The sequence below is a fragment of the Chaetodon trifascialis genome, chromosome 23 (assembly GCF_039877785.1).
Source record: "Chaetodon trifascialis isolate fChaTrf1 chromosome 23, fChaTrf1.hap1, whole genome shotgun sequence".
In the NCBI taxonomy this organism is placed as follows: Eukaryota; Metazoa; Chordata; class Actinopteri; order Chaetodontiformes; family Chaetodontidae; genus Chaetodon; species Chaetodon trifascialis.
In genome coordinates, this window is record NC_092078.1 from 16854344 (window position 1) to 16881092 (window position 26749).

The following is a 26749-nucleotide window of genomic DNA, read 5'->3' on the forward strand; positions in this document are numbered from 1 at the left end:
CCTTTCCAGGGCCTGGCCAGGACATCATGGAGGACCTGGAGAGATGGACCTCCTGGCTAAAACCTTGTCTATCTCAGAGTGTGTGGCCCCCTAAAACACAACAATAGTCATATTCATGAGTCTCTGTCAAGTTACAAGGTGGGTTTTGTTTGTTTGAGTCCCCAAAATTCAGCAAACTGCAACTTTGCTCTCAACTTTCCACGGGCTGTTTGTGTAAAGTCTGTTATCTGTGTTCCCCTTCACGCCGTCACGCCTCTGACATTCACTCCTAGCTGCTTCAATAAAAATCCTCAGCATAGGAGGGTTTTTTCAAGATGGTGCCACACAAGTGGCTGCTCGTTACAGCAGCTCTGACCATTTTTCTTTGTCTTAGTGTGTTTTTGTGCTTTTCTCATGCTTTTTCCGTCACTAGTCTGGCTCTATCATGCGTACATATGGATGTACAACTGGTGAGCCTAGTGATTACCTTTTCAGTCTTTCTTACAATTACAATTACTCATTTGTTAGACGCTTTTGTCCAAAGCGATGTACATATGAATGAAGCGCTAACCAGAATGCAGAGGGAGTACCTGGAGTGTAGTACGATGTGCTTCACAGAGACTGGAAACTCACATGTTACGCTGGACAATTTCCAACTTCTGAGAGGACAGTAAATAAAGAGATTCCCTCTGCAGTTGAGGTAAATTCATTTGAGAATTAATGGTAATTAAAAATAAGAGAATATTTTTTTAAGGACAATATGTTTTTTCAGCAATTCTTGTTTAAAAAAACACATTGTGACAGCTCGCTGAAACGAGGAGTGAAAGCAGCTGATATTCCTATTAGCTAACTATCTACAACTGCAATTTTGCAACACCTGAAACAAAAAGATAAAATAGCCTGTATAATAGCAACAAGTCTAACATCAGAGTGAAACGCATAATGATGTCATGATATCCAACACAGACTCTAATATTATGCATTACTTACATAGACAAGTCGGCGTACAGCTTTTGGTGTCGTAAGGAGTCCCCGAACACGTTTATGGACCTCTTCCCATTCTCTGTGAGACCTGGACTGAGACCTGAACATTATACCAATAGTCAGGGAATTTCAGCTTGAGGGACTGTACTCTCAGTCTAAGGTGTGTTTAGCCTAGCTTAGCATAAAGACTTTAAAAGAAAGGAGAAACAGAATCTTAATTCCATCAAAAGTGAAAAAATACATCTTCCAACAGACCCCACATTTAAAATCTTTTAAAACTTATGTGATGATTGGGAAAGCATTTAAAATACGCAGTTATTTAGATTTATTTATTATGTCCCCTGCCTTCGTAATGAGGTGCATGAATATTCTATGAATGTCAATATTCTATGAAAAGGACCTGCCTGGCCTGTTCTCTATAAGACTGCCACAGTCTTGAAGGGTCAGGACCTTGGTGGTAGTCAAGGGAGTCGTGTGTTTCTGAAGAGCTTGATTCGTCCTCCAATACACCTCCAACCTGCTAATTGAGGAAGAGTAGAGTTACTTTCTATTTGTTACTTTCATTGTTAGATAACCACTAATGCATCAGCACCTCTGGAATTAATTAATTTCAATGGTAGTTTAAACTTTAGCTATTAAAGGCTCAATCAGTATTTTCTTTGCAAACTTACATTTCTGACACTATATTAGAGAGACACACAAATCGCTAATCTACTTTTTTGTGTGTTTCTCAGCTGATCATAATTCAAATTTAGGTCAGTGACTACAGACATTACAAGTAAACTTCAGTAAATTCACAGGTCACAGGTTCCAGTTCAAGGTCCAAGGTCTTGAAAGAATAGTTCAACATGTTGTGAAACACACTTGTCTGCTTTCTTTCTGAGAGTGAGAATGTGGATGTCAATTTTTGTCTGTGACAAGTACAAAGGTGGAGTCAGGATGTGGTTAACCTAGCTTAGCATAACGACTGGAAGCAGGGGAGAAACAGCTAGTATGGTTCTGTCATAAGTTCCAAAATACACCTTCCAACACCTCTAAAGCCCACTAATCAACACATTCGCTGTGACATCAAGACTCCAGGAAGCTGCAAAGAGCTGTTCAGCAGGTTAACATTCCAGCAGGTTAACATCCTAAAAATTTTATACAGCAGTTTGTACATTTCTGTTTCTGTACAAAGTAAACAAACAGGATACAATGTGTTAATTAGTGAGCTTTAGAGCTGTTTTCCCCTTCTTCCACTCTTTATGCTAAGATCGGCTAACCATGCCCTAAATCCAGCACTGTACTTAACACATAGACAGGAGTTTGGTATCCATCTATCGAAACATTTAATTATTCCTTTAATGCTTATTATGTTTGAAATTAGAACTACATTTGATAGATCCCATGAATTCTTGTCTACAAGGCCAAAGAGGAGGAACTTACCAAACCATTGGATAAAGATTTTCTTCTGCCAGTTGGAGAATATCTCACTAAAATAGAAAAAAGATGGAAAAATGTTTTTGAGTCAAAACAGATTTGCATTAATTTGGTGATAGAAAACAAATTGTGTGTAGGTTATTGTATAATAGATCACTTTTAGTATGTTTTCATCATCAAACTTGAAACAGCTTGAAAAGTGAATCAGGTCATGTCAACAGAGCAGTATAACAATAATGGTAAATTTTTCACCTGTGGATGAAGACCTGGTCAAAGGTGAAGAGGAGTTGGTAAACACTGCAGAGCGCTGGGGTGAGGCAGGTCGACTGGCTCCAGGCCATGAAGCCAACATCTACAGAGAGGAGAATGACATTATGAAGCTGATGTAGTCCAAAATGCAGGTTATCGAACTGTCAGTGTCCTCTCTGTGTGGACTGCACAACACTTTCCAGTCAGTGGTGTCAAAGCAGTCCCTCAGTGCCATAAGGAGTTGATTAGGTATCTCAACAGCATTGTTTCAGCAGAAAACCCAAAGTATATTATGTACTCATCAATGTACTACGGGGCATGTCTATGAAGTACATCTACATATGGCAGCAACAGACACACATACTGACACAGAATGCAGCAGAGGATGTTTTCCTGTAACAGTAAATCCAGCTTGTGTTGCAGTATTAATTGTGGAGATAATGTTAATAATAATGTAATGTTTGGTTCAGCTGACAACAGAGAAATTGTCATTTGTTGCATAATGTAACTATCTATATCTTTGTGTTGCCAGAGTTGGCAAGTAGTAGTGTTGTAGTGAGGAAATTACTCACTTCTAATTACTGGATGTAACTCCACTTCTATGAGTACATGCATAGCCCCCTACCTGCATGTTATCACAGCTACAGTAAAGCACATTTTTAATATGGTAAAACATTTGTCATTGTAACGACAGTTTTGCACGTCTTGGCCGAACGTGACACCGGTGACCACTCACTCGCAAGTACCTCTCCTGTCCCCTGACATAATGGTTATGGTTGATTAAAGATTTCTTAGTAGATGACTTTGTCCCTGGAAAAGTTCACCAGCCTACCCGTCTGTCTAAAGGAAACCAAATGTGAAACCTGAATCTGAGGATGCAGCTTTAGAGCTGTTTTCCCCTTCTTCCACTCTTTATGCTAAGATCGGCTAACCATGCCCTAAATCCAGCACTGTACTTAACACATAGACAGGAGTTTGGTATCCATCTATCGAAACATTTAATTATTCCTTTAATGCTTATTATGTTTGAAATTAGAACTACATTTGATAGATCCCATGAATTCTTGTCTACAAGGCCAAAGAGGAGGAACTTACCAAACCATTGGATAAAGATTTTCTTCTGCCAGTTGGAGAATATCTCACTAAAATAGAAAAAAGATGGAAAAATGTTTTTGAGTCAAAACAGATTTGCATTAATTTGGTGATAGAAAACAAATTGTGTGTAGGTTATTGTATAATAGATCACTTTTAGTATGTTTTCATCATCAAACTTGAAACAGCTTGAAAAGTGAGTCAGGTCATGTCAACAGAGCAGTATAACAATAATGGTAAATTTTTCACCTGTGGATGAAGACCTGGTCAAAGGTGAAGAGGAGTTGGTAAACACTGCAGAGCGCTGGGGTGAGGCAGGTCGACTGGCTCCAGGCCATGAAGCCAACATCTACAGAGAGGAGAATGACATTATGAAGCTGATGTAGTCCAAAATGCAGGTTATCGAACTGTCAGTGTCCTCTCTGTGTGGACTGCACAACACTCTCCAGTCAGTGGTGTCAAAGCAGTCCCTCAGTGCCATAAGGAGTTGATTAGGTATCTCAACAGCATTGTTTCAGCAGAAAACCCAAAGTATATTATGTACTCATCAATGTACTACGGGGCATGTCTATGAAGTACATCTACATATGGCAGCAACAGACACACATACTGACACAGAATGCAGCAGAGGATGTTTTCCTGTAACAGTAAATCCAGCTTGTGTTGCAGTATTAATTGTGGAGATAATGTTAATAATAATGTAATGTTTGGTTCAGCTGACAACAGAGAAATTGTCATTTGTTGCATAATGTAACTATCTATATCTTTGTGTTGCCAGAGTTGGCAAGTAGTAGTGTTGTAGTGAGGAAATTACTCACTACTAATTACTGGATGTAACTCCACTTCTATGAGTACATGCATAGCCCCCTACCTGCATGTTATCACAGCTACAGTAAAGCACATTTTTAATATGGTAAAACATTTGTCATTGTAACGACAGTTTTGCACGTCTTGGCCGAACGTGACACCGGTGACCACTCACTCGCAAGTACCTCTCCTGTCCCCTGACATAATGGTTATGGTTGATTAAAGATTTCTTAGTAGATGACTTTGTCCCTGGAAAAGTTCACCAGCCTACCCGTCTGTCTAAAGGAAACCAAATGTGAAACCTGAATCTGAGGATGCAGCTTGCCCTAACACACTGCACACTTGAGTAAACACTGAGTTGAAACACTGAATTAGTTGATTAGCTTATGAAAATGAAATTTACTGTAAGATAAATATTTTTTCTTTAACTTTCCGTCCTGGACCTGGATGGACATTTTCACTTCTTTTTTTAAGGACAAAAATAATTAAATTCTTCTAATTCTATTAAATAATCTTAGAATTTACATTGAAAATTATTTATAGTGCCTTAACCACATCTCTTAAAATGTTGCCCATTATTTATATTAGATTATATCATAACCCTGTTCACCACTCACCTGTCCCTGGGTCATCAGAATGGCAATATCAGTGTACTGCTTAAGAGTATGAACTATATGCTCTTTACATTTTTGTCTTAAATATTGGGCAGGTTATGAATTACGCAACTGCTTTGACAAGGTAAAATAAAGCCATTTTAACATAATCTGCAAGTGTTTGTGTAACTGTCCAGGGGACAGTTATTGTTGTGATTTCTGTTTTTAAAGTTTCTTTCTTCTGTCATCATTTCATATATATTTGAATTCATGTGGTCTTTTAAATTAATTAAAAACACAGTCAATAAAATGTTCAGAAAGGAATTTGAAGATGTGTAATTTTAAAAATTGATGTTTGGCTTAAAAGGTTACGCTATTTTTTTTTTTTGTAAATGTATTTGAGGAATGAAACAAGTCACATGACCACCGCAGTTTAGTTAAGGGTCTCACCTGTGGGATTGTGGGTCATGCAATATGGCTGCAGAGGGAGACGCCAACATTGCTAAGGAGGAAACGTGACCTACAAACAAATTCATTCTGCGTGGTCTGAGAGGCGCACACGTTTTCACGGTGTCGGCTGAGTTTGGATAAAATAAAAAGGTAAAAGACATCTGTATGATGCGTGGCCTTCATTATCAGACCAGAGCAGTTACAGTGAAAACGTAACGCTAGTACGGCCGAGAGTCCCAGAGTGAGGAGCGGCGTGTCCGTGACCGGAGAGGAGGCTGATTAGAAGACGGGAGAGTCGCGGCTGATACCGGGTGGAGAGTACCGCGTTTCACGGGAGCGTGGACTACAGCTCTGCAGACATCCTCTGTAGGCATCAGAGTGCAGTGACTGTTTCATCCGAACTGTGTCAACAGAGAAGGAAGCGGCTCTGCAGACAGCGGCAGGTTTGACTGTGCGACCATATACTTCTCCATGGACAATAGCGTACTTTGAAAGAGAGGACTTGTTTAAAAAGAAAACAATAACATACTGGTTTATTAATGAGAGAGCAGGTGGTTTACCTTCATAGCCTTATTTCCTGATTTACTAGTGCAATTATTATCAATGTTTCGCGTGGTGTTCTTTATCTGAGAGTTTAAGTGCATATTCAAAAAGACTTATTGAAGTGAATAGAAGTTGCATTTGCATTGATATAGCTGATGGCTGTATGTAGTTATTCAAGCATTTAACAGTAAGTTGATGATACAATGCCCTTTCTTAAGCCTGTGAAATGCCAGTCCATGAGGAAAAATCACAAAGTACTGAAGTAGAGATTAAGCTCCTTTAAAATGAAGTTAACAGATTAAGGGAACAATTACAATCACAAACGAATGATGTTGAAAAAGAGAACTTAGTCACTTATAGGTGATATTCATGCTAAAATAGAAATACTCAAAATAACAATGGTTGAGCCTACTTCTACTGCATCCCAGACAGTTGAAATCAGGAAATCTACACGAGAAAGAAAGTTAACTCCAAAGATGCTAGAACTGAAACAACAACAAGCTCTTTGGGAGGAGGGTAAATTCATCAAGATCTATGAAAAATGGAAAGAGCAGGCTAAAGATATACGTGCCAAACTCAAGGAAGAGTGCTCAGATAAAGACTTAAGTGACTTGATGGATGCTGTTGAAGAGCTGGAGACACAAGTGAAAGATGCGTATGAAAATATACGATCTCAATTAGCACCTTCTACTGAGGTTAGACGAAAAATGGACTCCTGCACAGCAGTAACAAGAGATTTGATGGAACTAATGAAAGTTCGCATGAGTGAAGTGGGGCAAGAAGAATTTGATGCGGAAGCAGAAAGCACAAGGCTTCGTTTACTACTTCACAAAGAGTATGCCCAGTCAATATTTGGATCTACAATGGCCAAATCTACCGTTCGCAGCTACCTCTCAGGCCGGTCTTCAGGTGCATCAGAGAAAAGCATCTCAGCAAAAAGAGCAGAGTGTGCTGCACAATTGGCCACAAAGAAGGCTGAAATTAACATGGAGGAGGCAATAGCTTCTCAAAAGCAAGAACTCAAAAGACTAGAAAATAAGAGAGATCTAGATGTGTTAACCGCCAGGCTTAAGGTGTACTCTGAAGCAGACTCAGGTGAGGCCTGTGATGAAAATAAAGCAGTGTATGGTAAGATGACCAGTTATTCTCCAGTACCTGTTAGGGAAATTAAAGGGGAACAAACATGGCAGAACAATACTAATGAGCAAACAAACAATTCTTGCAAAGCCTCATTAGTTCAAGCTCTGCATGACACAATGGTTCTTACCAGACTTCCTGCACCTGAGCCTCAAGTCTTCTCAGGGGATCCACTTAAGTTTTTAGAGTGGAGCACAAGTTTCAAGTCATTGATAGAACGTCGCTGTATAAATCCAGCAGAAAGATTGTTCTATCTCCAGAAGTACATCAGTGGAGAAGCACGATCTGTAGTTGAAGGAAGCTTCTTCAGAAAAGATGATGAAGCTTATAGCCAAGCATGGGAAACACTGAATGCTCGGTATGGCCATCCCTTTGTAATCCAGCGTGCTTTAGAGAAAAACTGAATAACTGGCCAAAGATTGGTTCAAGAGAGTCAGCTAAGCTAAGACAATTTAGTGATTTTCTGGTAGCCTGTAGCAATGCCATGCCACATATCAAAGGGCTTCAGATGTTAAATGACTGTGAGGAGAATCAAAAGATGCTTCAAAAACTTCCTGATTGGTTGACCTCTCGGTGGAATCGACATGTCACAAAACAGCTGCGACAAACTGATTTTGTGGCAAAAGAAGCAGACATTGCATGTAATCCTGTGACATCTTTTCAAGCCTTGAAGTCTACTGAAGAAAAGTCGCCAAGAGAGGTAAAGCGATCAAAGGCTAATGTGTATGTCACAAATGTGAGACCATCAGATAAGTCATGGTCAGCAACGAAAACATACAGTGCTGTGGATAACAGCTTTAAAAATCTAAATGAATCAAAGAGAGTCAATATTGCATTATCACCGGCAAACCCAGTTCCATGCATGTTTTGTGAAGACAGTCATTCCATCCACAAATGCCAGAAGTTCTCCAGTAAGCCTGTGGAGGAAAAAAGAAGGTTTATATTGGACAAAAACTTGTTCTTTGCCTGTCTTAGGAGAGGACACAATTCAAAGTGTGAGAGCCAGTTAAGTTGAAGCTTACCACTATGATGGGAAGAGACTCCATTGTACAGAGTGAGAGAGTTAGTGGGCTTAGAGTTAGAGGGTTTTCCTCACAAAGCTTTGTCAACTTGCCACCTGCTTATACCAGAGACTTCATCCCGCTTGAACGTTCTCACATTCCTACCACTGAAACCGCTAAAAAGTGGAAACATCTCAACCAAATAGCACAGGAAATACCAGAGCTGATGGAGTGTGACGTTGGACTTCTCATAGGTTATTACTGCCCAAGAGCCTTGGCTCCACGTCAAGTCATTACAGGAGGTGATGATGAGCCATATGGAATCAAAACTGACCTTGGTTGGAGCATTGTTGGAAGCTCAGCAGGTGTTGCAAGGTCAACTGAAGTAACAGGTTTGTGTCATCGTGTGTCAGTCAAGGAATTTCCAACTTTGACACCAGCTACTGTCATCAGAGCACTTGAAGCGGATTTCAAAGATACCAACTTTGGGGAAAAGAGCATCTCACAGGATGACATTCAGTTTATGCAGTTCTTAAATGAAAAGACGCATCAGAATGCTGATGGGCACCTGGAAATGCCACTCCCTTTTAAAGCACGTCCACAACTACCAGAAAACAAGCGACTGGCTTTGGTGAGGCTGAAGCAACTCCAAAGAAAATTTGAGAGAAATCACAAATTCAAGGAGGACTACATCAAGTTTATGGAAGGAGTCTTTAGGGATGGAGATGCAGAGAGGGCTGAGAACCAACCTATACCAGGAAACGTGTGGTATATTCCTCATTAGGGTGTTTATCACCCCAGGAAGCCGGAGAAAATCAGGGTCGTTTTTGACTGCTCCGCCAAGTACGAGGGTACAGCTCTAAATGATCACTTGCTCGCCGGACCTGACCTCACAAACGGACTGACAGGAGTGCTCTGCAGGTTCCGCAATCATCCAATCGCAGTGATATGTGATGTGGAAAAAATGTTTCACAGGTTTCATGCAAGCCCAGAGGATAGAGACTACTTACGTTTCCTGCGGTGGGAAAATGGCGATACAACATTGGAGCCAACAGAGTATCGCATGCGAGTCCATCTTTTTGGAGCCGCATCTTCTCCTGGCTGCGCCAATTTTGGAATGTAGTACCTTGCAACAAAAATGAAAAGGACTTTCCTGTAGCAGCTAACTTTATCAGAAAGAATTTCTACGTTGATGATGGCCTTATCAGTGTAAAGTCTGTGGACGCAGCCATCAAACTGGTCAGAGAAACGCAGAATGTTTGCGAAAAAGGGAGATTACACCTGCACAAGTTCATTTCAAACAACAGAGAAGTTCTGAAGTCTATTCCGGACAGCGAACGTGCTAGTGGAGTTCATGATGTGGATCTCCGTCTTGATGAACTTCCAGTCCAGACTGTGTTGGGAGTGAAATGGAGTGTGAATAGTGACACTTTTTCCTTTAAAGTCAATCTGGATGTTAAGCCTGCAACACGGCGGGGAATTCTCTCCACAGTTGCTTCAGTATTTGACCCGCTGGGTTTCCTGGCTTCTTTTCTACTGGTGGGAAAGAAAATACTACAAGAAATGTGTCAAAAGGGTATAGGCTGGGATGAACAACTACCCACAGACTTAAAACCACAGTGGCAGTGCTGGCTACGTGATCTGGAAAATCTGGAGAAACTCCAGATCCCAAGATGTTTTGCTCCTGAAGATCTTGGGAAGGTTCAGAGGATTGAACTGCATCACTTTTCAGATGCTAGTAGCCATGGGTATGGTCAGTGCTCCTATATCAGAGTGGTGACAGAGGACAAGGTACATTGCTCCTTAGTCATAGGAAAGGCAAGAGTTGCACCTACCAAAGTTGTCACCATACCTAGGCTAGAGTTGACAGCTGCAGTGGTTTCTTCAGCTGTCAGTAGAGTATTAAAGGAGGAGCTGGAGCTTAAAATTGACCAAGAATACTTTTGGACAGATTCTCAGGTAGTTTTGGGCTACATTAACAATGAAGCTCGAAGATTTCATGTCTTTGTTGCTAATAGAGTCCAAAGAATCCGAGAAACGACAAACCCAACAACTATGTTGACAGTGACCAAAACCCAGCAGATCACGCTTCCAGAGGTCTGAATGTGTCAGAGTTGATAAGCTCAACTTGGTTTACAGGGCCAAAATTCCTGTGGGAAAGAGAGATTGTAACACAAAAACCTACTCCACAGCTTATGGTTGGAGATCCAGAACTCAAAACGATGCATATACTACAAGCAAAAGCAGTTGAAGAGGACAGTTTTTTAGAGAGACTTGAACGGTTCTCAAAATGGCATACAGCACTGAATGTTGTTGCTCGAATTCAGAGATTAGCAAAAGGGGCCAAAATGACAGAGCCCGTAAACGTCGAAGACAGAAGAACAGCGAGTCTCACACTTGTAAAGCTAGCACAGAAAGATACTTTCAAAGAGGAAATGCTATTGTTAAGTCATGGTAAACTGCCACGTAGCCATCGGCTGTTTCAGCTTGACCCTGAAGGCTTCCTTGCCTCAGGACTTGAAACATCCAGTTATTTTGCCAAAAGACTGTGATTACTCATCTGATTCTAGGCTACTGTCATGACAAAACTCAGCACCAAAGGTTAAAGGTTTACCTGGCTGAGAAACAATGTGATTTCATTATGAATGTTCCTGATGCCAGTCACATGGGAGGAGTTTGGGAACGGCAGATCAGGACAGTCAGGAGTGTCCTTAGCTGGGCTTTCTCTAAGAATGCAGGAAGATTGGACGATGCTTCTCTAAAGACATTTTTCTATGAAGCCATGTCAATTGTAAACAGCCGCCCGCTCACCACTGACAGTATCAGTAATCCCAAAGGGTTAGAACCACTTACGCCAAACCATTTGCTTACCATGAAAAGCTCTGTCCCACTGCCTCCTCCAGGAAAATTTGTGGCAGAGGATGTATGTGTCAGGAAAAGGTGGCGTAGGGTACAGTACCTGTCAGAGCAGTTTTGGCATAGATGGAGAAAGGAGTACTTGGCAAACATCACCCTCAGACAACGCTGGCATTCTTCAAAGCGAAACGTGAAGACTGGAGATATCGTCATTGTGAAGGAGAACGAAGTTCCCCGCAATGAGTGGAGGCTTGGAAGGGTACTAGATGTTTGCAAAGATGATGATGGACTAGTGCGAAAAGCTACAGTACAAATTGGAAACCGAAAAGTTGGGAAAATTATTGCATCCATACTTGAACGTCCTATTCATAAATTAGTTGTGCTTGTGGAAAACAACTAAAAGGTGTTCAGTCAATCTCAAGTTACTTGCCTGTGTAGAACCTTCAAGGTATCAGTTTGACTTGAGAGGTATAAAACACTGGGTGTCTGACTGGGGAAATCACTGGATTTATTGAATGTTTGTAATAAGGTATTATAAATCACAGTAATTTGGTGGGAGTGTAACTATCCAGGGGACAGTTATTGTTGTGATATCTGTTTTTAAAGTTTCTTTCTTCTGTCATCATTTCATATATATTTGAATTCATGTGGTCTTTTAAATTAATTAAAAACACAGTCAATAAAATGTTCAGAAAGGAATTTGAAGATGTGTAATTTTAAAAATTGATGTTTGGCTTAAAAGGTTACGCTATTTTTTTTGTAAATGTATTTGAGGAATGAAACAATTCATATGACCACCGCAGTTTAGTTAGGGGTCTCACCTGTGGGATTGTGGGTCATGCAATACGGCTGCAGAGGGAGGCCAACATTGCTAAGGAGGAAACGTGACCTACAAACAAATTCATTCTGCGTGGTCTCAGAGGCGCACACGTTTTCATGGTGTCGGCTGAGCTTGGATAAAATAAAAAGGTAAAAGACATCTGTATGATGCGTGGCCTTCATTATCACACCACAGCAGTTACAGTATGAATGTTGTTAAAGGTTACTGAACATGGTAACCTATTTGTCTCAATCAGGCATTAAAATAATGAACATTACTTAATCTGTATCTCATTACAAAACTACAGTGATTTAAGAAACACCAGACATGGGCACCTATGCATGTAGGCAGGGACGGACTGACCATGTGGCATATCGGGCATTTTCCCAGTTGGCTGACGTGCTATTTGGGCCGATACTTGGCCACTTTTTTTTTTTTTCATTTTAAAGATTGGTCTGACCGGCCCATAATACCAGACAGTTGATCAGCAGCCCGATTGACATTGGGCTGGCCCAATCACATCATTAAACACCAACCCCTTTCGCTTTGGTCCTGCCGGTGTAATCCATTCGGCAAAAAAAAAAAAAGTCAACGCAGTTGTTTATAACCACCGACCGGCCCTCTACACACGCTGGTCTGCGGCCCATAGGTTATTTTGTTCACTGACACGTGATGATCAATCATATCATGAAACACTTCCCCTCTTATGCGTCAGTAAATGCGCAAAAATTTCTGATATGTTTGCCACAGCAGGGCCTTCATCAGCTCCCGTGGCCGATGACAGTAAAACCTGCAGTAAGCTGGACTGCTTTCAGAACACTTGTAATGAGTAAAGCAACCCAACCCTTTGGTAAATCTGACAATGACGAAATGTCAATAACATATTTTTGGCTAATGTTCTCTGGCTAGGTTAGTTTGTATTCTAGTTAGTTTGTAATACCTGTATATGCAGGTATTTATAAGACATTGTGTATGTAGTCCTCTCCCTCATTCATGAGTCATCATCCCTCTTAAGTTTTCAGTTTCTAAGCTGCTATTTTTATCTTGAAGACTGACCAATAATTAAATCTCTGTCTTTCTCTCTCAAGCATACATACACAGAGTTCAAAGTTCATTCAGGAGTCTAGCTACATTCAACCTTTTGGACTGGGTCACTTCACAGTTTGAGTACTACTTTTGGAAGAGTTAGCATCTGATCCATCATTTCTCATCTCTATTCTATTAGTGGTGGAGTATACTTTTTTGTAGTGTTAATAAATTAGACTTTTTGGAGGTATTTAATGTGTCCACTCTCACTGATGAACTGATTAACTCATTGTATGGCTTAAGGTACGTGGTTTTAAAGAGTTGCACAGTTGGTATACACATTCAAGAGACTGAAAAGACAGAAAAGGTGTGCGTTATCAAATGTGGTGGGCCAGTCTGGTCCAAAATGCCAGGGCCCATTTCTTGTCCCAGTCCGCTGCTGCACGTAGGTCTTGTTGCATCCACTAGGACACTTAATTTCAACAAGGCAAAATTGGCGATTCTCTGAGGACAACCTCATCTGGAGATAAGCCAAGCCATGGAGTGTCGGGTTTGATTACAAACCTGTGAGGAAAGCAGCTGACACTCTTGATCTGGCAGTAGTCCTGAATAGACTTCCAATTCAAGGCCCCGTTTCATTGCTGCTGTCTGATCGATCCCTCAGAAAATCCTGTCAGCCAGCCAGTCTACGGAGCTCTATTTAGTTCCCCAAAGTGCTCCTAATCTTTTTGATTGCATAATAAAGACACAAAATTAAGTCCATAGTTTTGCTGTTTCCGCCTTATTTAGTCAGGTATAACCAGTAGCTGATGTTGGCTAATTGTAGGTAATATTAGCAAAACATAGATACACTGTTGTTTATCTGATATTAGTAAGTCAAGTGTCAGACTTTACAACTCTACTCATGCTATTGTTAAATCACATGTTAGCATTTCTCAGATTAACATTTTTAATCAGGAGACATTCCTGTTGTTTCCTAGAAAATTCAAAGTCCTGTCGTAATTGCCACTTCTAAATCTATCTAAGTAGATAGATAGATAGATAGATAGATAGATAGATAGATAGATAGATAGATAGATAGATAGATAGATAGATAGCACTACTATGACTGACTCTCAAAGCCTCTCACTGGTAAAACATTCCATCACGCAACAGACAAGCTATTAGATAAGGGAGGTACTAGGTACAAGTTGTAGGGCACACTCAGTAAAACAGTAACTGCTGTGTGGAGAAGTACATAACCTAGCTTTTCTCTGCCACCTGCTGGCTGGAAATGAAATAAAGAAATGTTGTTGGTGCTTACAGATTGGGAGTCATCAGGGCCAGGAGATGCAGAGTCCAGGCTGAGTCGGGCCAGACGTTGGATGTTTCCAGCTCTCTGAGGGGACAGGGACTGGGAGCGGGAAATGTGTGATGGTGATCTGGTGCTGCTGTGTCTTTCCCTGCATGCCCTGCCAAGGTTTTGAGGATGGTTCCTCTGAGGAGAGGAGGTCCTGGGTCTGCTGGAGCGTTTCCTGTTCCTCTTCATCACTGGCCTCTGGAAACAAAAGAGTGAATGTCTCAAATACAGCCTAAATACGAAATAAGCAGCTGGGCTTTCTAGCTGCCTTCTGCTGGAACCACAGCTGCTACATTTGTTTCAAATATGAAAATGTTCTCCAAAATGAATCAGATTTGGAAGGGTTTTCTAAGCTTTTTTCTGTTCCTAACTTGACTGCTTCTGCACTCCTGTCTGTCAGAAGCAACTATCACACCACAAAGTAGATCAGAATTCAGTAAATTGGGCTTTACATGGGTATGCAAATCATCACCCTTGCATTGGCCTCTTACAAATTTGTTAATTTGACTGATTACATAATATAGCACAGCTCAGACTGGTCCCAGAACATGCAACATATAACTAATAATATATAACTCCTGCCTCTGACCCACTCCTGTACAACCCAGAGTCTTCTTTGAATCCTCCTTCTGGCTCTAAGCTCAATCTACCAGCAGAACACCTCCTCTCACCCTACAGGACACCTACACCAGGAGGATGAAGCTGAAAGCCCAAAATATTATGAGAGATACTTCATACCCCAGCAATGGACTGTTTAGACTGCTGAGTTCAGGCAGACGCCTCTGCTGTTTGTTTCTGCTGCTGTCACTTTGTCAGTCTGGTCCAGTTAATGTGGTCATCAAAGATATGATGCAGTCCATTTTGTTATATATTATTGACAAAGATTTTGAGCCACATAATAGAATCTGTACCATGCACACATTAGGGTAAATGTTAATCTCTGCATCAGCTGAGCACTCAACGATGATTGTTTTGGTGGAAAACTCCAACCTGGGAGCGATACCCTGAGGAAAAAAGAGGAGAGGAAGTATTTGTGCCATCATGACATCATGAAAGTCAGTCATCATTCTTTTTATACATTTCCCCATCTACTCTGGTCCAGACAATGTGATAATGATTAGAAAAATGGGAAAGCAGGTAAAGGAAATTTTGTAAACGCTGTTTCTCATTTAAATGTTCACTGCAGACACATTACAGTAGAATGGAAAAGCATATTAACATTATGACAACAGTGTGTATGTGACAGCGACATAAGTAGTGTGTACAAATCTTGGATTGGCACATTTGCCAGGCCATTGTATAATTTAGTTAAGGAAATTAAACAATGAAAATAAAATTTACATTAGAAGTTTGATGGTGTCACATAGAGCATCATTTGCTTGCAGTCACTTAATAAATGTAAATAAAAAATACATGCTAGTGATGCATCCATGTGAAAAGGTTCTATATCTTTCATCTTTTAGCCACAGGCTGACAATAGACATAAACAGCACTTTAAAATACTTTCCAAGGGTTGAACCCTACTGGAAAGTGAGATGCTCGGGTCATCAGAACATCTCGATCTACTCCAGAGAAGGAGGGAACCAGTTTGGGCTCTGGGAATAAGAAACGTCGAGCATCTTCTTCAAAGCAGGCCAGAGTGTCCCCCACTGCAAACACAAACACACTGCTGTTATTAAACTTCAACAAAGGTCATTCTGGCTAGAATCATGTTAATGCTTCCACATTCTTTCCACCGACAAGAAAGAGGAGTCAGGTCTAAGTTTATATGTCTTCAGTAAACAATCAGTAGAACAAAGAAGTATGAAAATGAACAGCCTCACCTGGAGGAATCAGCTGCACCAATTCAATTGTGACTGTCTCATCTGAAGATAAAAGGTATCGAGGTGAGAAAGATCCATGATACTGTGTGTCAAGAATCAGATGTGTGCTAAGTCCCTATAAAGATATTAGGAACATTGCAGGCTATGATGCAGTCTGGTTCAATATCACTTGTCAGGTTAATGACAGAGCCACCTCAGCGCACTAAATACTAATTTAATTGTGAAGGAGACACATTTTATGATTAGGATCAAGTTATTGTGTCCTTAAATTTCACTCCAGGACCTCGGTTATGGCTTCCAGCAAACTGTGATGACATTCATGATATCAGTAGTTCAGATGGCTGGTGGAGGGACACCACGCATAGCTCGTCATTAGTGGAAGGAGACAGAGTCCATTTTCATGGAGATAGTTCAATTGTGACCAAAGTTCCATACTTAGGTTACATGATAACACTGATGAAGACCTTAAGATTTGGTTGAAAATCCAGAATAAGCATGTAAGTAAATCTTGATTTAAAGTTGAGCAAGAGCAGTAGTGTGTTTTTTTATGAATATCAGAGACAGCATGTCAGAGACAGAAAGGGACATTGGCGTCAGTCTAGCTAGGGCTAGAGTTTTTGGCAGGGGTCTAGTTTGAAGTGAGGATGAAGTCATCAAAGACCCACAACAGAAGGTTAACAACCAATGTGATTAATTAGATATGAAAAAGATTTTTAGTAGATAAAATCTTTAAGACGTCCAGTATGGATTTATTCTTTTAAAATAATAAAATGTAATCCATGTTGCTCATAGCCTAAAGAAATAGTCTTAAATAAAAAATACACATACGCACGTTTTGGTAACCTATTTTGTATAAGAATTATCATTATCCGAAAGTGTCTTCAAGTCAGGTTTTGGACATATTCAAAATGAAATCTCAGAGGCTATTTGCAACATTGAGAGACCCACAGTGCCATTGTTTTGGCTGGCTCTTATCTTTGGTATGTTACAGTACCATGGTATTGTGGGTCACAAGATGGCAGGGTGGTGTCTGACACTATTTTTAAATAAAACCGGATAGGAAACAGATTCTGTGTTTATTATATTGCTTTGTTGGGCACTGTGTGTTCAAACCAGTCAGAATTGCGACATAAACATAAAACACCCTTTTACACCAACTTTTTCACTGAATTATTCAAAAAATTACATAGATTTCTTCACGAGACTGCCTTCAGGATTTCATTTCTGAAGATACATTTGTACATGACTATAAGAAAAAAGTAGGAATAGGAGTATAAAACATCATTATATGAACTAATACGATAAGTATCTGCCGCAGAAAACAGAACTGTATATAACCAAATATGAAGCAACTTACACTCAAGCATCACAGCAATGTCTCCAGGGTCAACTGCATGCCTGAAAATCTAAACAGAAACAAACTAATAATGTTTTTTTATTCAACTTCCTTTGTAGGGCTCAAGCCCCGAAGGGGCACAGCTCTATTGTGTTTGTCCCGGTTTAATTATTTATTTACTTTTTCTGTCTCATCAGCTCAAATTGCTGTGGGCTGGAATGAGCTAGAAACATGAAACTTGGTCAAATTACTGGAAATAATGTCCATGTGCTTCACAAGAAATATAAGCTCAATGAGCCAGATGGTAGAGCTCACTGTGAGTCCGATTGACTTGACATTGTACTCACAAAGGTTCAGCTCAATGTGCTCTAGAAAAAAAGCAAACCTCCCTTCATTTAACTGCCCTTCTCCCATATGGACCATAAGTAAATACTCACCTTTTCAAAGGTCATCTTCTCTTGAAACAGCAGAGGAAAGATGGCTGGGAGACATTCAGACTGACCGCACTGGCCCATGAAGCGCATGCTAAGGTAGATATCATGCTTGGCTGGCAGATGAACTCCAGGGCAAGAAACCTGATAACAGAGGAGGGACATATATAAGTTTAATGAAATCTGGTTATTAGTAAAATCTGTGCTGTGCCTGAGATATTTTCTACTGGTTTCTAGTGAAGGGTGACATAAGTCCCATATTACTTTATGAAGCTTTAAGGAGCACTCCATCACTGAAGGATATATCTTTCACTTAATTAAGTGGATTAGCCATTTCTTCTGCCTCTAGCTACCCCTTTATTAATATGTTTATTTCCCCCTGAAGTGACTTTAAGATTGGAAAAATCACACTGTGTCATTTACATTCTGTAACAGACAAACTAGCTCCACATTGCAAAAGGCTACTCCTTTATTTCCATGTATTCTAGATGGATCATCAACTGGTGAAGATGATGCCTTTTTGCCTCAGACATGTAACATTCACATAATATGGGATGTAAGGCAAGGATTGAAAGATAGTTGTATGACTGGAGAGCTGGTCATGTCTGGATTTAAATAGTGTGAACTGACATAATTTTTTATTCTCCCCAGTTCTTCTGGACACTGCTTGGCATCATAGTCCCACATAATTTCTTGCAGAGTGAGGACCAGTGGTGTTTCAAACTGCATAACAGTTTTTAAAACTACTCTCAATTCCAGTTCTCAGTTCTCTTGTGACACTTATTTTTTTGTGTCCATGTGATTTGCTTACATTTAAAAAGGTAAAAATTTTAAAATAAACTTACATATTACTTGCATACATTCCTTTTTTTGAAGACCTAGTCTAAAATATATGGTTTTAATATATTTTGAGAGAATATTTGGGGGATAATGGCAAAAATGTCATGTGGTGTAACCCTAAAAACTTGGTACCAAATAGTTTAACTTGCTTAAAAAGGTTAAAATTTTCAAAAAAGCATGCTATCAACTAGTTTGGCATAATCTTACATTAGATTTATTTAATAGTAAATAAAAGTAATAAAACACAGTTGTTCAGAATTTTATATTTTATTTGGGGAATTTTGTCCATCAAGTCAAAATCCTGAAGTGTCAGGGTGGTGTAACCATAGACATAATATTCGTAGACGCCTCATTACGTGCTGGAGCGTAATCCAGCGTCGCCGCCATATTGGGTGGGTCTCCGCTAGCACCAGAGCCAACTGAAGTCAACGTAAAGAGCGCAACAATGCCCCTATTTTATTTATTTATTTTATTTTGTTGGTTTCTTTGTAGATAAAAGAGCTTGGTCTGTACCAGCTCTATATGGAAAGTGTCCTGAGACAACTTCTGTTGTGATTTGGCGCTATACAAATAAAATTGAATTGAATTTTATTTAGCTTCCCAGCCCCAGTTACAAGCTTAACAGGGTAGTGTAAGACGCTGGAATGACCTGGACTTTTAAAGCTAACTTTTCCAGGCCTTAAAAAAAAAAAGAAATAAGAAAAAAATGTACTGAGCAGGAATATGGGAGCTTTATATGTATGTATGTGTTAAAATCAGTGTATCACAAACATCAGCAGTTTCAGTCCAGGCTATTATGGAATCTTTGTCATCCTAAAGCTGTGAACAGTTGTTTAAATTTAGACACGTCAGGCCAGACGGTGTGTGTGTGTGTGTGTGTGTGTGTGTGTGTGTGTGTGTGTGTGTGTGTGTGTGTGTGTGTGTGTTTGAAAGCAGCAGTGGACTGTGGGCCGACACACACGATGAGTTGGCCAAAAAGAAAAAACCTTCCTCGTTTCGACAGTTTGTTTTGGTGAAGTTTTATTCCAACACAAATGAGTATAAAAACTTAAAGTTTAATACGCATGTCAACAGGTTATGCGAGATGTCTGGTTTTTGTGCGTGTGTTGTGTGCGCGCTCACGCGTGCATGTGCCTTATTTAGAAAAAACGTTTTCTGAGATGCTGTGAGAAAACTGTAGTGTGTGTGTGTGTGTGAGAGAGAGAGAGAGAGAGAGAAATCAAATGAACAATCAAACTATCTTTATTAAAATCTACATTTATTATGTGCCATACCATATGCCTGTATTATGCTCTTTAACAAAGACAAAGTATTTCAGCATGAAAGCATTTGTTTTTAATGTGTGACAGCGTCCTGTATCATAACTACATCTCTGACGTTTGTAACAAACCAAACCGTGTGAAAATCGGGTAAAAATTGGAGGAGTTATGATGATTATAATAGCTGGGCATACACCTTCCTCCATAGAAATAAATGCACTGGGAACGCATGGGAGACCCATCCAAGATGGCGGCCGCGCTGAACGTCAGCTCCAATAGGAAGCGTCAGTCAATGAGGCGTCTACGTATATTATGTCTATGGGTGTAACCACCATTCAAGGAGCCATTTTGGTAATATCATGTAAGAAGACGGTGTGACAGGAAATGACATCACAGAGAAGGACCCCTGATGAGACTAACTGCCATGTGCCAAAGTTAGTAACTCTCTTTCAAATTTGAGATAATTTTACATTTTTGGGGTACGGTCAGGTATGCTTATGTTTACATGTCAAATGGTATGACCCCAGGAAAACATTAATTAATCTTCATAATTACAAAAATGAGTATTTACTTTAGAAATTCAGTTTGAAATATTCACACAAAGGCCATGTGTGTACATATGTGTCCATAATAATGCCTGTCAAATTTGATTTTAAATTGAAATGTCAAATGGTGTAACCGGTTACACCATTTGACTCCTATTACAAACCTCTCTGTTATAGGTCAATTTTATCAAATATCAGTAGTTTATGATGCTGATTTATGTTGTAATATAAACTACTTATTATGTGAAACTATTTTTAAGTGTAAAGTATTAATTTAATAATGTAGCAGAATTAAGTAGGTGTACAGTGACACCTACCTTTCAACATTAACAGCAGCTTTAAAAGACAAAACTTCAATAATTTAGTGATAGGATAAATGTTAGTCCATCCATCCATCTATCCATTGTCTCCCACTTCATCCGGGGCTGGGTCGCGGGGCTGCAGTCTGAGCAGGGACGCCCCAAACTTCCCTCTCACCGGAACACTTCCTCTAGCTCAGGGGATCCCGAGGCATTCCCAGGCCGGCCGAGTGACATAGTCACTCCAGCGTGTCCTGGGTCTTCCTCGGGGCCTCCTCCCGGTGAGACATGCCTGGAACACCTCCCTAGGGAGGCGTCCAGGGGGCATCCGATAGAGATGCCCAACCCACCTCAGCTGACTCCTTTCGATGTGGAGGAGCAGTGACTCTACTCTGAGCTCCTCCCGGGTGACAGAGCTCATCCCAGCTGCTTCACACTCGGCTGTGAACCGCCCCAGTGCATGCTGAAGGTCCTGGCTCGAGCCAACAAAACAACATCATCCACAAAAAGCAGAGAGAAAATCTGCCGGCCCCCGAACCAAACACCTTCCGGCCCCTGGCTGCGCCTAGAAATTCTGTCCATAAAAATAATGAACAGAACCGGTGACAAAGGGCAGCCCTGCCGGAGTCCAACATGCACCGGGAACAGGTCTGACTTACTTCTGGCAATGCGGACCAAGCTCCTGCTCCAGTTCAACAGAGAGCCTCCAACCCCATACTCCCGGAGCACCTCCCACAGAATGACGCGAGGGACACGGTCGAATGCCTTCTCCAAGTCCACAAAACATATGTGGACTGCTTGGGCAAACTCCCGTGAACCCTCAAGCACCCTGCGGAGGGTATAGAGCTGGTCCAGTGTTCCACGGCCAGGACGAAAACCGCATTGTTCCTCCTGAATCCGAAGTTCGACTGTTGGCCAGATTCTCCTCTCCAGTATGCTGGAATAGACTTTCCCAGGGAGGCTGAGGAATGCGATCCCCTGATAGTTGGAACACACCCTCCAGTCCCCCTTTTTAAAAAGAGGGACCACCACCCCAGTGCCCAACTGCCACGCGATGTTGCAGAGGGGTGTCAACCAAGACAGTCCTACAACATCCAGAGACTTGAGGTACTCAGGGCGGATCTCATCCGACCCCGGTGCTCCGCCACTGAGGAGCTTGCAAACTACCTCAGTGACTTCAGCCCTGGTGATGGATGAATCGACCTCCGAGTTCCCAGTCTCTGCTTCCTCTACAGAAGACATGACAAATGTTTTTCTACGCTGAAAAAAATAAAGTTCAATTAAGCTTGAATTCATTTGACTGTCATTCTTGATTTTCAGTGTCATTTTTTTCAAGAAACAGTGACTTTTGACTATAAAAGCAACATTGTCAGGTGGTGTAACTGGTTAGTGTCAATTGGCGTAACCAGTATTTTTCATGAAAATATTATAATATACAGAAAAAATTAATGTGGAATATAAAGTAACCCTCTATTGCAGTGCAATAACATGTTTTTAAACATTTTTTACATGATTTGTCAAAGATTATTTAGAACACAAAGGATGATTACAGTATATGTCCCACTCAATGTATTTAAAAAAGCCTAAAATGTACATTTGGAGGTAATCCTTATAAAATCTATTTTAATGTGATATTTTAAAATCAGGTAATTATTTTTATGGCTGTATTTATATGCATTCTAGGTGGATTAGATTTTTAAAATTTGTCACTCTTTTTCGGTTACACCATTTGACATTTTCAGGCACATTCTGTGTGATTTTTGTAGAACACAAAATGTACATTATGACAGACCTGATGAATGCTTTTAAAACAGAATTTTAAAAAGTTTTTGAATTTCTCATCTTGCCAACCCTTATTTGTCACTGACCCATATATAATGCATCAAAATACTACTACAAGCATCCTTTCTGTCAAAATGTAAACATTTAACCCCCAGGATTTGGATTTTGTGAGGCATCTAAACTGTTTAGCACACCTTCCTGTTTTCACAAGACTAAATCAGCTCACACAGGTAAAGAGTGTCTGGCTAATTAGACATTTCTCAGTAATGTGCAATGGTTGAATTGGGATTGTTTGGGTCTTTGATATGAGGCGTGATATAACATGATGACACACCTTCCCTACCTGGCCACCATTGCACAAACAAACAAGGTAAAGCTAGGATTACCTTTTTCTCAATCAACATAAAAAAAACATAAGGTTTGGTAGAAGTGTGAAACAGGTGCCCTTCTTAACTCTATGCTCATTTCCTTAGGTTCATTATTCTGTATTTTTCCTGATTGGAGAATCTCAGTCGTTGCAGACATCAAGAATTTTGTTCCGAAATAAAGAGTGAATGCTACATGACCTCCACAGCAGCTGTTTTAAGATATATTAGACAGTAATTCTGCACTTTCATCAAGATATGTGGTCCAGCCTGTTTTAATCTAATTCATTTACATTTATGTCACACATACAGGAGCACCTCAAAAAATTTGGATATTGTGAAAAAGTTCAATATTTTTGGTCAGTCATTTCAGAAAGTATTGAAACTGAGAGAATTATTGCAAGCCATTATTTCTTGTAATTTTGATGATTATGGCTTACAGCTAATGAAAATCCAAAATTCAATGTCCAAGAAAATTAGAATATTACATAAGATCAATAAAAAAAAGATTTTTAAAACAGAAATGTCAGACTTCTGAAAAGTATGTTCATTTCTATGCACTCAATACTTGGTTGGGGCTCCTTTTGCATGAATTGCTGCATCAATGTGGCGAGGCATGGAGGCGATTAGCCTGTGGCTCTGCTGAGGTGTAATGGAAGCCCAGCTTGCTTTGATAGCGGCCTTCAGCTCATCTTCATTGTTGGGTCTGGTGTCTCTCATCTTCCTCTTGACAATACCCCATAGATTCTCTATGGGTGTCATGGGCTGTCTTTCCAATCAGTTTAAACACTCCCAAAAACTCCAGGACACAGATGAATAATTTCCATAAAGTTTACTGGGAATCTTGTGAAACTGTAATCACAATACAACAAAAAGTATGTGCATTATTAAGCAGCATTATCAAGCAAATAAACATACCACAGCAGTATCTAGGCAATTCGCAGGGCCTAGCTAGCCTAGCCACGTAGCTAATATGAAGAAAACACAGCTAACCTATAGTTAAACGATAAGCAGCAATGAACTGTTGAGCTAGCTTGACTTAGCAACGCATTTAGCATCCAACTGTGTTTCTATTCACAGAAACACAAAATAACTTGACGCCCTCATGTTATTGGATGAATAATACTCACAGACGTTGCCTTAGCAAAGAGGGAAAATGAAGAATAACGTCTTAACCGAGGAGCAGACAACTGCTAATGATGAATGTCTCAACACGACAACTGACCACCACATGGAGAATTTTCTTCCTGCTTCCCAGGATGCACTGCTTCTGTTGCTATGGTTACAATAATAAACAAATCACACAGAACTGTGTTTCTAATGATAAACTTATTTCTAGAGACATAACATGGGGTTCAGGTCAGGCGAATTTACTGGCCAATCCAGCACAGTAATACCATGGTCATTGAACCAGCTTTTGGTACTTTTGGCAGTGTGGCCAGGTGCCAAGTCCTGTTGGAAAATGAAATCAGCATCTCCATAAAGCTTGTCAGCAGAAGGAAGCATGAAGTGCTCTAAAATTTCCTGGTAGATGGCTGCGTTGACTTTGGACTTTGGAAAACACAGTGGACCAACACCAGCAGATGACGTGGCACCCAAATCATCACTGCCTGAGGACAATTCACACTGGACTTCAAGCAGCTTGGATTCTCTGCCTCTCCACTCTTCCTCCAGACTCTGGGACCTTGATTTCCAAATGACATGCAAAATTTACTTTTATCTGAAAAGAGGACTTTGGACCACTGAGCAACAGTCCAGCTCTTTTCTCTCCTTAGCCCAGATGTTGTCTCTGGTTTAGGTGTGGTTTGACACAAGGTATGCGACGTTTGTAGCCCATGTCCTGGATTCGTCTGTGCGTGGTGGCTCTTGACTCCAGCCTTAGTCCACTCCATGTGAAGCTCCCCCAAATTCTTGAATGGGTTTTGCTTGACAATCCCCTTGAGGTTGCAGTTATCCCTGTTGCTTGTGCACCTTTTCCTACCACACTTTTTCCTTCCACTCAACTTTCTATTAATGTGCTTGGATACAGCACTCTGTGAACACACAGCTTCTTTAGCAATGACCTTTTGTGGCTTACCCTCCATGTGGAGAGTGTCAATGACTGTCTTCTGGACATCTGTCAAGTCAGCAGTCCTCCCCATGATTGTGTAGCCTACTGAACCAGACTGAGACCATTTAAAGGCTCAGGAAACTTTTGCAGGTGTTTTGAGTTAATTAGCTGATTAGAGTGAGTTTCCAATATTGAACTTTTTCACAATATTCTAACTTACTCTATGTGTAATGAATCTATATAAGAGTTTCACTTTCTGAAATGCCTGACAAAAAATATAGTTTTTTTTTCACGATATTCTAGTTTTTTGAGCTGCACCTGTATATTACATAAAATATATATTTCTGAGACCGTTATTAAAAGGCACTTTACAGGATAATCCATGTGGTCTGTTCAGCCCTGTGGAAAGTGATGGGAGGAGATCCTTCACTGTCAGTGAAAGTAGCAACACCAAAATGCACTATAATAATATTCTATGCCAAGATAATAAAAAAATGCCTCCCTTCAAATGTCAAATTATCGTTGCTCCTTCATTCTGTAGACGGGATTTATTATTGTTGCAGCCAGTGCAGATGAGTTAGCTATGCAGTCACTGCGCAGAAGTGTAAAATAGCGAAAAATACAATGTTTCGAGGCGCCCCATGTACTGAGTCCTCTGCAGTGGCCGCAGGTTCGACTCCCACCTGCGGCTCATTTGCTGCGTGTCGTCCCCTCTCTCTGCTCTATTTGCTGTCATATCTTTAGCTGTCTCTGTCATCGTCAAGGCAAAAGTCCCCCCAAAAATAATCTTAAACAATAAATACAAAGTCTCTCGAGCTTCTAGTGGGGACGATACGCCAAAAAACAAAAAGCAAACAAACAACAACAAAAAAAACAAAACAAAACTGAATGTCCACAAACAAATTGCATCATATACTTGAGTTACCACCAGCTGAATTAAGTATCTTACTTCCAAACACAACACTATAGGTGAAGCAGCTACGTCGCTTGGTGGTGAGAACAGGAGAACCCAGTCTACACGCTGTAATTAAGCTAATCGCTATCTTTAGTGCATTAGCTAACGTTAAGTCACATGCTGACTTGTAACACTTAACATTTCTTCAGAATTGTAGCTAAAGTCGAACAAACATGTCTGCCGGCAGGTAAGAAAATACTGAAATGACAAAGTCTTAGGCGCAGTTGGACTGAAGGGTGAAAAATCTTACCGCTCTGAAGTTTAATTCCACCACCACTTTCAGTGCTTTTCGGAACATTGCCTTCTTCTATCAAAGGTGACAAGGAGGATTGGCTACAACTTCAAGATAAAGATAAAGCCTAACGTTGTCCGTATTAGCGTCCCGTTACCTTGTTACCATGGATACAACAACTTCCGGGTTAGTCGCCAGGACCAGGACGGTCCAGGACAGTGTTGCATGTTGTCTGAAGCTTACAGTTCGTTCACCATGACCAATCTTTCCATAAAATAACATATAAATACGTCAATATTTTTCCTGTAGCCTGCCGCCATGGTTTAACTGAATTTTTAATTAACAATCTCGCTTCTCATGAATACATTTCAACATTTGCATTCAGAGAGCTGTTGATTCAACTGTATTGCATTATACAGAGAAGTGTTGTGTTATTTAGCTCAAACTCACTGATATAAACGACACTGCTAAATATGATTTGTTATAGATTACATGTTAGTCAGCAGTGCCAACCACCTCCTGTGTTCTTTACATGTT

At 40.4% G+C, this 26749-nt stretch overlaps 1 protein-coding gene across 1 annotated transcript; it reads right to left on the bottom strand.

Annotated features, from left to right (window-relative positions):
- Nucleotides 1–26278, bottom strand: spata6l (spermatogenesis associated 6-like). The gene is made up of 12 exons (XM_070993376.1): nt 26231–26278; nt 17892–18029; nt 17476–17524; nt 16119–16160; nt 15820–15944; nt 15207–15299; nt 14260–14493; nt 3973–4072; nt 3727–3773; nt 1365–1480; nt 970–1069; nt 1–90 (listed from the first exon to the last, which is right to left on the bottom strand). Exons 1-12 carry the CDS (start codon nt 26276–26278, stop codon nt 25–27), a joined length of 1158 nt encoding a protein of 385 aa, XP_070849477.1. The 3' UTR covers nt 1–24.
- Nucleotides 26279–26749: the final 471 nt, after the last annotated feature.

Coding starts and splice junctions, on each gene's coding strand:
- spata6l (XM_070993376.1), bottom strand. CDS start 26,278: ATGTTCCGAAAAGCACTGAAAGTGGTGGTGGAATTAAACTTCAGAGCG. Junction 18,030..26,230: donor TGGAATTAAACTTCAGAGCG/GTAAGATTTTTC, acceptor CTCTGTTATCAG/GTTTCTTGCCCTGGAGTTCA. Junction 1,481..3,726: donor AATCTTTATCCAATGGTTTG/GTAAGTTCCTCC, acceptor CTCAATTAGCAG/GTTGGAGGTGTATTGGAGGA.